At 39.3% G+C, this 12,600-nt stretch overlaps 1 protein-coding gene across 1 annotated transcript; it reads left to right on the top strand.

Annotated features, from left to right (window-relative positions):
• The first annotated feature begins 6,360 nt into the window (after nucleotides 1-6,360).
• Nucleotides 6,361-8,231, top strand: LOC116001112. Its single transcript, XM_031241009.1, has 2 exons — nucleotides 6,361-7,377; nucleotides 7,659-8,231. The coding sequence occupies exons 1-2, from the start codon at nucleotides 6,361-6,363 to the stop codon at nucleotides 8,229-8,231; spliced, it is 1,590 nt and encodes a 529-aa protein (XP_031096869.1).
• Nucleotides 8,232-12,600: the final 4,369 nt, after the last annotated feature.

Here is a 12,600-nt window from a genome sequence, read left to right as displayed (position 1 = left end):
CCTCATTTGTTGAATTTCTGGTATCAAAGATGCATTTGAAGATGACGCTCCAGCCTGAGATTTTGATTTCTTTAAAGCTTTAGGAAAATAGTGTTGCGTATCTGAGCCAAAGCCATATGCGTAGCCTCCCCTCTTAATAAATTATAAAAGTTTTGTGCACTTGTATGTGAATCTTCTCCTTGGTTATTTTGCACATTAAATGAAATAAATGATGAACAACCTACAACAAACACCATTATTTCATATTGATTGTTTTCGTTATGTGTCTCCTGAAATTGTTCATTTACTGTGGGAATAGGGTCACCGTGACACGTCCATACCCAATAATACAGTTCAAATCCCTTCCTATACAAGTTAGATTTTTTTATTTCACAAATGGGCGCTTGGGGCAACACAACAATGAGTAGTTCGCTCTAGGGCCCACCCCTCGAGAGCAAGATGTCGGCTCGCTGTTACGCCAGAATAAAAGGTTCCACATGAGCTCCCGTTTTGCAGCGTGGTGGCAAAACCGCTTATGTAATAATAATAATAATATAAATACTTTTTCGTAAAAATGTGTGGTGGATTTCTCATATTGATACTAATGTGCCCATTAGCATCAAAGAAACCTGCGAACCAGGACCTAATTCTAGCTTGGATATTGACATGTCGGTGGGTTGCTGGATACGGGATTCTTGTAGTAGGCTGGACCAAGATCCAGTCGAGAGAGGGCAGTCTTTAGAACATGGACTTCATTAGCTGATAAGTGTACTCTATTCTTGCATTTACTACATGGACACCTAATTGTATTTGTCGACTCGTATACTGGAAGTGTGCATGTATAATTAACAAATTCCTCAACACCAGCTAAAAATTCATTAGTGTATTTCCTCTTTCCAAGCAACAATCGATTATACATCCATTTTCGATGTTCTAGTATACTATCCATATACACCTAGTATACAAATACAAATATCTCAAAATCATAAAAACTATATATATATATAGTTAGGATCATATGAGATCACTTGTTTAGGTAAGATCGTGAGATCAAATCTTGTGCATCCATGTAATAATTTAACGGTTTAGATTGATTTAAGATTCTAAGTTGAAGTGTGTGCGAACGATGATAAAATGTGTGCGAATAGTGATTAAGTGTGTGCTAACGGTGATTAAATGTGTGCAAACAGTGATTAAATGTGTGCAAACGGTGATTAAATGTGTGCAACAGTGATTAAGTGTGTGTGAACGGAGTATATATATATATATATATATATATATATATATATATATATATATATGATCGCGTTCAGGTGCGTACGGGCTGCCCAGGAGAGAATTGCGGACGAATCACAGCGCGCCACGTGTCCAGGATGTAGTTGCACCTAACGTTATAACTAGGTGCACGAAATGTATAACTAGGTGCACCCAAGTGCATAAATGTTAGCAAAGTAAATTACTTGCACTTGTAAGTGAAAATAGGTGCACAAGTGCAAGTAAAATGTATTAAAAATGCAACTAAATTGTACACTGAGCATCAATACTAAGTGCATCTAATGTTATAACTAGGTGCACCTAGGTTGTACCTAGGTGCATAAATGTTAACAAGGTAAATTACTTGCACTTGTAAGTGAAAATAGGTGCACAAGTGCAAGTAAAATGTATTACAGGTGCAAGTGAATTGTGCACTGAGCATCAATACTAAGTGCACCTAATGTTATAACTAGGTGCACCTAATGTTATAACTAGGTGCACCTAATGTTATAATTAGGTGCACCTAGGTTGCACCCAGGTGCATCAATATTAACAAGGTAAATTTATCACGCCCCACTTCTAGGACATGACCCGGCCGTATCGTTACGTGAAAACCTGTAACAGTATGAAGCCTAACCATACATACCTCTCGAAACCTTCATAACACTTGAATACATAATAATTCCACAACAAAGAACTAGTTCTTCCCAAACTCAACAATCCATCACTACTAAGTATTTACAATCAAGAGTAATATGTCCAAAATGCATCACAAGCACCAAAACCAAGCACAATGGTTTACCATAAATACAAAGGGTCGAAGGGAATATCCAAATAACCAAAAGCTCGTGATATGCTCCAATACTAGGACTAAGTTTTCTCCTAGTTTCAAAAGTCACCTTCGAGACCCCACCACTTGCGCCTCGTGCTATTCACATAACCTTAACTACTCTGAAACATAAGGAAAAATACAAATAATGAGCTAATGCCCAGTAAGTGATACTCTTTTCAACCCCGGATCAAGTAACCTTAATAAAATACAAAAACCTTTATAGTAATAAATAGATGCAAATCACGATCTTCAAACTATATCGAAGTCATATAATTCCATCATACCATATACAAGTTCTCCAAAATAAAAACTTTAGCTTTAGCTACATGGGCATCAACATTATTTCATAACACAATACTTTCAAAGCTCAAATCATTCTTTAACCCATGACTCATTGGCAACCTACACCCACCATTATACCTTGTGGCATATGCCATTATTGGCATAATGATCTAAAAAGACTCGACGATTCGGAATAAGTCAGGCTCGACGATTCAGAATGAGCCGAATGGAACGTTCCAACAAATAGGAACGTTCCAAGCCGAACAAAACAAATAAAAAATTGTAGGTTGCCTCATGAGTTTGGTCAAACATTTCAAATAATTCTTATAATCAAATAGCCCATTGTAGCAAAAATCATTTCCTTAACACCACATAACAAAGTGCATATCCAAAAGTAATATTGAAATCCGTATAGCTCATAACTTGGCAAAACAAATATGACATCATAAACTAATAATTGCCAAATAAATTACTTGATCATCTTTGATAACAAAACCCCTTAGTACAAATCATGCATACCCATAAATCGAATAATAGTAAAATCAAACTTTAACAATTATAACTAGCTTGAGTCATATTATATCAAAAGCCCAAAATATTTTAAACTCAAACTAACCCTAAAATGGGTATTCAAAGTAGTAGATATTCCAAAATAAGTTAGGGGTTTTGCAAAATAAGGAGAGAAGAGTTAACCACTTACCTAAAACATCCAAATCTTAGTTATTTAGCTCACCCAAATACTCTTTGTCAAATCCCTAATATTTTTAAAGCATCACTCTTAGGGCTCCAATGATAAACCCAACTCAAGAAGAGTAAAAATACGGAGATCAAACTTACCTAGAATACTCCAATAACTTGAGACCTAAGCTTGAAGATGATAGAGATCAAAGCTTCAAGATTTCTCCTTCTATTCTCTCTAGTCAAACTCCTTAGCTTATCTTCTTTCAAATGAAGTCTTTATCCAACCCAAATGATTTCTTAACCTTTAAGGGTGAGGAAAGGGCAATTTGGTAATTTTATCCAAGGTCAAATTTAATATGCTTTGACTTGTTGACTTCATTTAATAAACATAATATAATTGTATATATAAGGAAGTGGGTATTACAATCTCCCCACCTTAAAATAAGTTTCGTCCTTGAAACTTGCATACATTCAAACTGGAAGAGTTCAGGATATCTATCCTCCATATCATCTTCCTTTTCCCATGCTTCTCTTGGAGTATGATGTGACCATTACACTTTAACAAATGGAATTACTCGGGACCTCAACACTTGTTCCTTTCAGTCAATGATGTGAAGAGGTACTTCTTCATAAGTTAAGTTATTTCTAACTCTCAAAGGTTGATGCATAAGTTTAATCTGCAATGTACCTTTGTAGCATTGATACATGGAATACATTGTAAATTCCAACTTGTTGTGGTGGTAGGGCTAGCTCATAAGCCAAACTACCAACTCTACTTAAAATGTCAATGGTCCAATGTAACGTGGACTTAATTTCCTTTTTCTCCAAACCTCATTACTCCTCGAGTTAGTGAAACCTTTAAATACACAAAATCTCCAACTTCGAATTTCAATTATCTTTTTTTTTTTCAAGTCAGCCCAACTCTTTTGTCTGTCTGTCAGCCCAAATTTAGAACTCTATATTCACAATTTTAGATCGCAATATACAAAATTACATTATTTAATATTCACAATTTTGTTATATAGATTCAAAAATTGTGTTATACTGTTGAACATAGAGTTATGAAATTTTGAACTTAGAGTTATAAAATTGTGAACATAGAGTTATCAAATTGTGAACGTAGAGCTATGAAATTGTGAACATGAAATTATGAAATTGTAAACATGGAGTTATAACCCCCACTTGTTCTTGAAGATGTGTTGCAGCACTTGGGAGATGAATCCAAAAAGATGTTTCATATCTAAGAAACTTGTCCTCCCATTTAGACTACATAAAATTTCATAATTTGTAGTGTTCTCAACAACCGGGTGGTGTAGAATGCGGGTATTATGTCTTACAATAATGTATGGGATATGCACTCTATACTATGGATTTGAAGATTTAGAACCCGTATGTAAAATTTAATAAAACTAAATACTTTTTATTATACTTTATTAGTGTTAAAACTAATTATTTGATAATTTTAAATTTTTGTAGGCATTTGCGGCGGCAAAACCCTACACGAAGAGCTTGAGATTGGTCATGTTTTTAGAGAAGGGAACCAATGTGCAGACTATCTGGCCAACATGGGTCAAGCCAACCAATGGGGGACATTAATCCTGGATCGTCCACCTGATGGGGTTAATAACATCATTGACACGGTGAGACAGAATAACGAGAATATTCTCTCTCGATAGTGCTGCGTTTTTCCTTTTCGGCGCTAGTTATTTTAGGTAACCCTTCCGCCGCTCTTCAGACCGTTGTGACGGCCGAAGGCTGGTGGAAGCCATGTCCTCACCGGCGGAGCTGGTGGTGCCCTCTTCCGACGTCATCATGACAGAAGACGAAGGCCAACAGAGAACAACGAAAAAGTTCAAGGCCACCAAACGCTCCTTCGCTGAAACAGTAGGTACGCCTATCTCCTTTAACGGCGAAGAACCTCACATTTCTGATGAGCATGAGTGGGCCTTTGAAGATCCGGACATTGAGTCTGATAATGAGTTAGACGAACAAGACAACTCTGATGGCCGACCACGGGTTAAGCTGTCTAAAGAACTCCGAAAGGAGTTGTGTCGGGAGTGGAAACAAGCCTTGATTATCAAATATCTAGGCAAAAATATCAACTTCAGCGTACTGAATCAAAGAATTCCAAACTTGTGGCGCCTACAAGGTAAATACAAGCTTATGGATATTGGTTATGGATGTTTCATCCTAAGGCTGGAAGAATGCAAAGACTACCTCCATGTGTTATTGGATGGACCATGGAAAATTTTCGATAATTACCTCGTGGTCCAACGATGGGAACCAGAATTGAAGCTTTCCAAAATGGCTGTTTGGGTCAGGCTGGCAGATCTCTATGCGGAATACTTCAGGGATGACGTTGTGAAAACGATCCTTGAAAGTGTCGGGAAACCCCTAAAACTTGACCGAACTACAATAGATAGGGAGTGAGGGCGCTTCGCCAAAGCGGCAGTGGAGGTAGACCTAGACAAACCTATGGTGACGGAAATCTGGGTGAGGAATGAAATACAATATGTTGAATATGAAGGTTTGCATGTTGTGTGTTTCGGTTGCGGCATGGTTGGGCACCGGGAACACGCTTGCCCTATAAACAAGCCTAAGGCGGCGGAAGTTCCGAACATGGACTTGAACTCATCGCCAGCAGCCGAGAACGAAGAAACATCCCAAACTAATCCTATGTCCCAGGCGGAAGGGATGAACGTTGCTGACCAGGAAGTGGAAGTGAATCGTGAAAGGCGTCCCTATGGTTCATGGATGTTGGTCACGAGGAAGAAGAAGCCTAGTGGATAAACCATGGATCGCCAACAAACCAAAAAACACGCCTCAAAACCACGTAGCAACGCCAATCGATACGAAGCACTGGCAGGGGGCACTGGTCCAGAAAATGGAAAACGGAATAACACCAAAGAGAAAGGTAAGATTCCCGCGAACGTAAATGCGAGAACTAACTCTATCCCCGTGTCCTCGCAGGTTACTCGCGGAGTCGATAATCCGAGAACAAGTCAGAATACGTCCAAAACCTCAAGACCACCGAAGGAGACAATCGCCAATGCGCGGCAACAAAATACGAAAAAAGGAGCCCCAAATCCACAGGGGCGTGGTTCGGTCCGAGGCGGAGGACGCGTGGGGCGCGAGCCAGTTTCGGGTCATCATATGAGTAGTGCCTAGCTGAATAACAATCTGCAGGCAGGGGTGTTTACATTTGGCAGTGTACCGCAGGTCCCTAACAGCAAATGTAACATTAACCATGACTCTCAAGTTTTTGAGAATAACAATGTTTCCACGTCTGGAGAGGGCGGTCGTCAAACCTCCCCGACGGTCCGGGGTGATCAATGAAGATCCTTTCATGGAATTGTAGAGGCATCGTCAATGGACGGGTTAAAAAGCACGTGAAAGAACTGCTTAACACGCCCAAACCCGATGCCCTCTGTCTCTTGGAGATTCACTCTCCTAAAATACAGGGTATGATTAACTTAGTTAATCGTCTTGGTTTCACTAACCGTTTTCTCGTTGAGCCGATGGGTTTTGCAGGAGGATTACTTTTATTTTGGAAACACGGGCACATCAACCTGGAGGTGATTGTCCACTCTTCGCAGTCCATTCATACGAGAATCAAGCAAGGGTTAGTGGATATCTTTATGACTTTTGCTTACGTTAAGCCAAATCCGATGGCAAAACAAAGATTTTGGGAAAATTGTAAGTTGTTGGGAACTAACATTCAGGGCCCCTGGATAGTCATTGGGGACCTTAATGATATTGCCTCGGAAGACGAGCAATGGGGTAGCGAAGCCACTTGCAATGCTAGCTTACAAAGATTTGTGGATGCTTATAGTAGCTGTGGTCTTGTCGACCTGGGTCACTCGGGACCCAAATTTACGTGGTGTAGGTCTGTGGGAAACAGGATCACTCAGATGCGTAGATTAGATAGAACTCTTTGGAACACCGCTGCCCAATTGGCCTTTCCGGAGGGTAAAACTGTTGTTCTTCCTAGATTATGCTCGGATCACAATCCAGTCCTTTTTATGGATGTGGCAGGTATCCCTTCGAACCAAAATGTGCGACCCAAGAGGTTTGAGGCAGCTTGGCTGACTAGGGAAGACTATGGTACAATCTGGAGGGATGCTACTCGCATAAGAGATCGAAACATGGCGGATATCATCTCAGATATCACGGAACAGAGTTTTTTGTGGAATAGGAACGTGTTTGGTAACATTTTCAACAGGAAGAGGCACCTTGAAGCGAGAATCTTGGGGATCCAGCAAGAGTTGGATTACACCTCGTCGGCAAGGTTACAGGCTCTGGAACGAACACTTACTAAGGACCTTAATGATGTTCTTTATCAGGAAGAGGCACTTTGGTTTCAGAAATCAAGAAAATAATGGATTAGAGACGGAGACAGGAACACCCGCTTCTATCATACAGCAACGGTGATTAGAAGGAATAGGGGTCGAGTTCGGTTCCTAAAGATACAGGGAAGCTGGACCGACGATTCTACGACCGTGACTAACCATATTACTAATTATTTTGATTCACTTTTCGGCAGGGTACCACGTAATGGAGGAGGAAATCTAGTACAAATAGATACAAGCTGCAAAATACCTGCGGCACAAGCTAATAGTCTTTGTGGCAGGTTCCAATCGAGGAAGTCAAGAAGGCGGTTTTCGGTATGAAGAAGTATGGTAGTCCTGGTCCGGATGGAATCCAGGCTATCTTCTATCAACATTTCTGGGGTGAGATTGGTCCGGCCCTAACTACTATGGTCAATCAGGCCTTGGAAACCGGTACGGTTCATAAATCCCTAGCGCAAGCCTGCATGACCCTAATTCCAAAAAAAGATACCCCGGAGACAGCGGCAGACTTCAGGCCTATTACTTTACTCAATGTGGCGTTCAAGGTTATTTCCAAAGTCTTGGTCAATAGGATGAGACCCATCATGTGCACTCTAATAGGGCCGCACCAGAACAGCTTCCTTCCTAGTCAGTCTACGCAGGACAACGTGATCCTCACTCAAGAGATCATCCATACCATGCACAAACATAAAGGTAAAAAGGGGCTCATGGCGGTCAAAATTGACCTCCAGAAAGCTTACGATAGTGTTGATTGGGATTTCTTACAAGAAACGTTGGAGTGCTTTGGTTTCCCGAGAAAAGTCATTGATCTTATCATGTTCACCTTTAAAGAAAGCGAGATTTCCATCATATAGAATGGGGGTCGGTTGCAATCTTTTAGGCCTGGGCGAGGGCTGCGCTAAGGTGACCCCTTAGCACCTTACCTTTTCAATCTTGTCATGGAGAGGCTTGCATATGATATTCAGAAAGAGGTGTCCGGAGGAGCATGGAAACCCATCCACATTTCTAGAGGTGGAACAGGCATTTCTCACCTTTTCTTTGCGGACGACCTAATGCTCTTTGGAGAGGCGACAGAACATCAGGCTAAGAAGATGATGGAGTGTCTCAACAGATTTAACAAAGACTCGGGACTTAAGGTAAATCTTTCTAAATCCCACATTTTCTGCTCCCCAAACACGAATGCAGGTGTAAAGCGTCGCATTGGGGAACATATGGGCATCCCTCCCTTGGCCCACTTGGATTCCTACCTCGGAATCCTCATTCTCAACAAGCGGGTGTCAAAGAATACTTTCAACTATGTGATTGACAAGATGAGGAGGAAGCTCGCAATGTGGCAGGCCGACTCTCTCAGCATGGCGGGAAGGAGAGTCCTGGTTCAATCATCACTAGCTACTATACCGACGTATACCATGCAATCACTGGCACTACCGGTAAGTACTTGTAATGAAATTGATAAAATCTGCAGGAACTTCTTATGGGGGCATTCCGATGACATAAGAAAAATTCACACGGTAAGTTGGGCTGAGATTTGCAAACCCCGCGAGGAGGGGGGCCTAGGCCTTAGAAGGGCCAAAGACTTCAATCTCGCCCTCCTCTCTAAATTAGGTTGGTAACTGTTGACTAATGAAGACAAGCTGTGGGTTAAAGTGATGAAAGAGAAATACGTGAATAACGGTGACTTTCTTGCTGCTAATAAGCACAATTGTTTGTGGGGTTGGCGTAGCATTATGAAAGGCAAGGGGGTGCTTGAAAGAGGCGTAAAATGGAAGATCGGTTCGGGGTCGTCGATTAACTTTTGGCATGATTGGTGGATGGGGGACGGTCCCATTGTAAATAATACTAACGTGCAGGTCCTGACGAATAGTAATAATGTACAGGTCAGTCAGTTCATCGGTCGTGATAAGAATTGGGACGCGAGTGCTCTTGAACTCCTCGTCCCCGAAAACACCCTAAATGCCATCCGGGCTTCACCAATCCCGATCAGATATAACCAGAGGGACTTGCGGTCATGGGCGCACTCAGGTACGAGTCTTTTTTCAGTTAAGTCTGCTTACTCTCTTATTGCAGGTCACCAAGACAAGGATGTTTCGTACGACTGGGTTTGGAGCATCAAATGCATTGAGCGAGTTAAATTGTTTATTTGGAAAATCATGCACAATGGGTTGCTCGGCAACTCAGGACGAAGGAAGCGAGGGTTAACGTTGCAAAGCGATTGCCCGAATTGTGACGAGGGGGAAGAGACGCTGGACCATGTCTTTAGAAGATGCCATGCAGCTGTAGAGTGCTGGAGACTGATTAACTGCCCGACAGGATTCAATGCCGGCTTCCATGCTCCTTTAGCGAGTTGGATCGAAGAAAACTGCAGAGGGTCACGGACAAGATCAACGAACAGCAGCTGGAGCTCCTTTTTCCCTTACGTTTTATGGAACCTATGGAAAGCCAGAAACCATGTTGTGTTCAATAATTCCATCCTACCAGCAAACACTATTGACCGAAGGGCAAGCCAAGAAGCGTTGGAGGCTAGGAACCTTTTGTTCAGACGATACGGTCCCATGCAAGGAAGTCAAATTTGGGTTAATTGGTCTCCACCACGGCAATGGTTCATTAAACTCAACACGGGTGGCACCAGAAAAGAGAACTCAGGCATGGCGAGTGCCGGGGGAGTCTTCCGTGACCACCGCGGAGCTTGGATAGTGGGGTTCACAGCGAAAGTGGGGCCTGGATAGCCCCTCTTCTTCACCAAATATATATATATATATATATATATGTGTGTGTGTGTGCGCGCGCGCGCGCAATTAGTGGTAAAGTGTTTTGAAAACTTTTAAGTGTTGGTGTTGAGAACTTTTAGAATTTCTAAGTGTTGTTTTGAGAACTTAGCTAGCTTTGAGGTGTTGGTGATTTGAGAACTTTTAAGTGTTGTTTTGCTTGAGAACTTAGCTAATTTATTGAAGTGTTGTATGTATGTTTTGAGGACTTTGAAGTGTTGTATGCTTTGAGATTTGTGAAGTGTTGGTGTGGTTTGATATGTGTTGAGAACAACTACAATATCGTAAATGTTTACAGGGAATTTTTAGATGGCACAACAAATAATATATATATATATATATATATATATATATATATATATATATATATATATATATATATATATATATATATATATATATATATAGGGGCGCGCCCTAATTAGAACGGGTGTTCAGGAGAAAAATAAGAACGATCCACAGCCGTACGTCCACGTGTTCAGATCAACGAATCAGATGTAATTTTAAAAAAACGACACGGTGACATTTTCGTAAATAACTCAAACTTTGGTGCAAGTAAATGTGTTATAAGTGCAAGTAGTTGGTGCACATTTGCAAGTAAAAAGTGCAAGTAAAATCACTTACAAGTGCATATATTTTCACTTACAAGTGCAAGTAATTTACGTTGTTAATATTCGTGCACTGCACCTAGATGCAACTAATTATACCGTTAGGTGCACTTAGTATTGATGCTTAGTGTACATTTTACTTGCACCTGTAATACATTTTACATGCACTTGTCCACCTATTTTTCACTTATGAGTGCAAGTAATTTACTTTGTTAAGATTCATGCACCTAAATGCACTTAGTTATAACCTTAGGTGCAACTACATCTGGATACGTGACACGCTGCGATTCGTTCTCAGTTCTCTCCTGGGCACACCGTTCTCATTTGAACGCAATCCTCTATATATATATATATATGACAATCTGCGTCCAATTTTAACATATATTAGCTTCTTCTGATTTTAATATATTATTAAGGGTTATTCACCAAAACGACGTCGTTTTGGCGAATAAACCTTAAAAAAAAATCGGGGTTGAGACGATTCAGTCGGCTTAGTTGTCTAGGCGTCCGGCCGTGGAGGAAACCGATTTCGGCCTTCTACGACGCGGCCGGGCGCCGCCTAACGCCTAGGCACAGATTTTTGTAGCATTGCATTTTATTTAGAAAAATGACCATACCAATTTTTTTATTTTTTTTTTTGAAAATGACCATACCAATTAATAACACTTCTTTTTTAAATTTTTATTTTTTCCTTTAGAATGAATTTTTGACGGAGAATTAAAAATTAACCGTTTGAGAACGTTTTTAAAAAACTTTTCTTTGGCAATTTTGACAAAATATTGAAAATTAACTATATGTATATGGCGTGTTTGTTTCATTTTTTGGAGGGTTATTTGAACAAAATTTAAAAGTACATAAATAGAGAGTTTTTTTTTTTAAATACTATTGACTCTATTACAATGTAATATCTGTTCATACTAGGGATCATATGACCTCTCACTTGGGAGGGCCATAGCTATGCCGCTTGACCACAAGGTCTTTGGCAATAAATAAAGAGTTAATTGTAATTATACTTCTTATAATATACAAGAATTATCAAATTAGTCCCTTAATTATAAGGGTGAGTGAATGTTACTCTTAATTATATACATCAAAGTGCTAAGTTTAAACATTGTTGTGGCTAATTAATTGGCCGGGGGACCAAAACTGCTATTATTAACCTTTAAAAATATCTAACTTGTTATGACCATAATTAAATAAGAGATACTAAACTAATTTAGCTATAAAAAATATATTTTAATAAATTGTAAAGAGAACAGTTATGTCAAAAAAAAAAAAGAGAAGATAATTGCATTATTAAAGTTGCCAACTTTATATATTAAATGGTTAATATGCCTAGTAGTGGAAGTAACTATCATGGGTTATTGGCTAATATCATCCAGGATTGCAAACAATGGTTGATGAAGCCTTGGGATATTACTGTAACCAGTGGCGGAGCCAGAAATTTTCTCCAGTGGGGGCGAAAGATTAAAACTAACGAGATATTTTGAAAAAAATGAAAAACTTATATACTGAGTCATAAATATTGTTGACTAGTGATGAAAAACCAAAATACATCAAAATAAAAAATATTTAAAATAAAATATAAAACATAATAAGTTTGATAAAATAGTTTGAATGAAAAACACATTATAAATCATTCATCTTAGTATTAATATTAAAAAAGAAAAAAGAAAATAGAGAGGAGAAGAATTCACAATGTGACAAATAAAAAATCCAATTAGAATTCACACTATTAATATTACAAAATGTCAAAAACAAAATTTCACTCATCTCACTATATATATATATATATATATATATATATATATATATATATATATATATATATATATATATATATATATATA

The sequence above is a fragment of the Ipomoea triloba genome, chromosome 13 (assembly GCF_003576645.1).
Source record: "Ipomoea triloba cultivar NCNSP0323 chromosome 13, ASM357664v1".
In the NCBI taxonomy this organism is placed as follows: domain Eukaryota; kingdom Viridiplantae; phylum Streptophyta; class Magnoliopsida; order Solanales; family Convolvulaceae; genus Ipomoea; species Ipomoea triloba.
The sequence above is the reverse complement of the archived record's forward strand: the minus strand, read 5'-3'. Positions and strand labels throughout refer to the sequence as shown.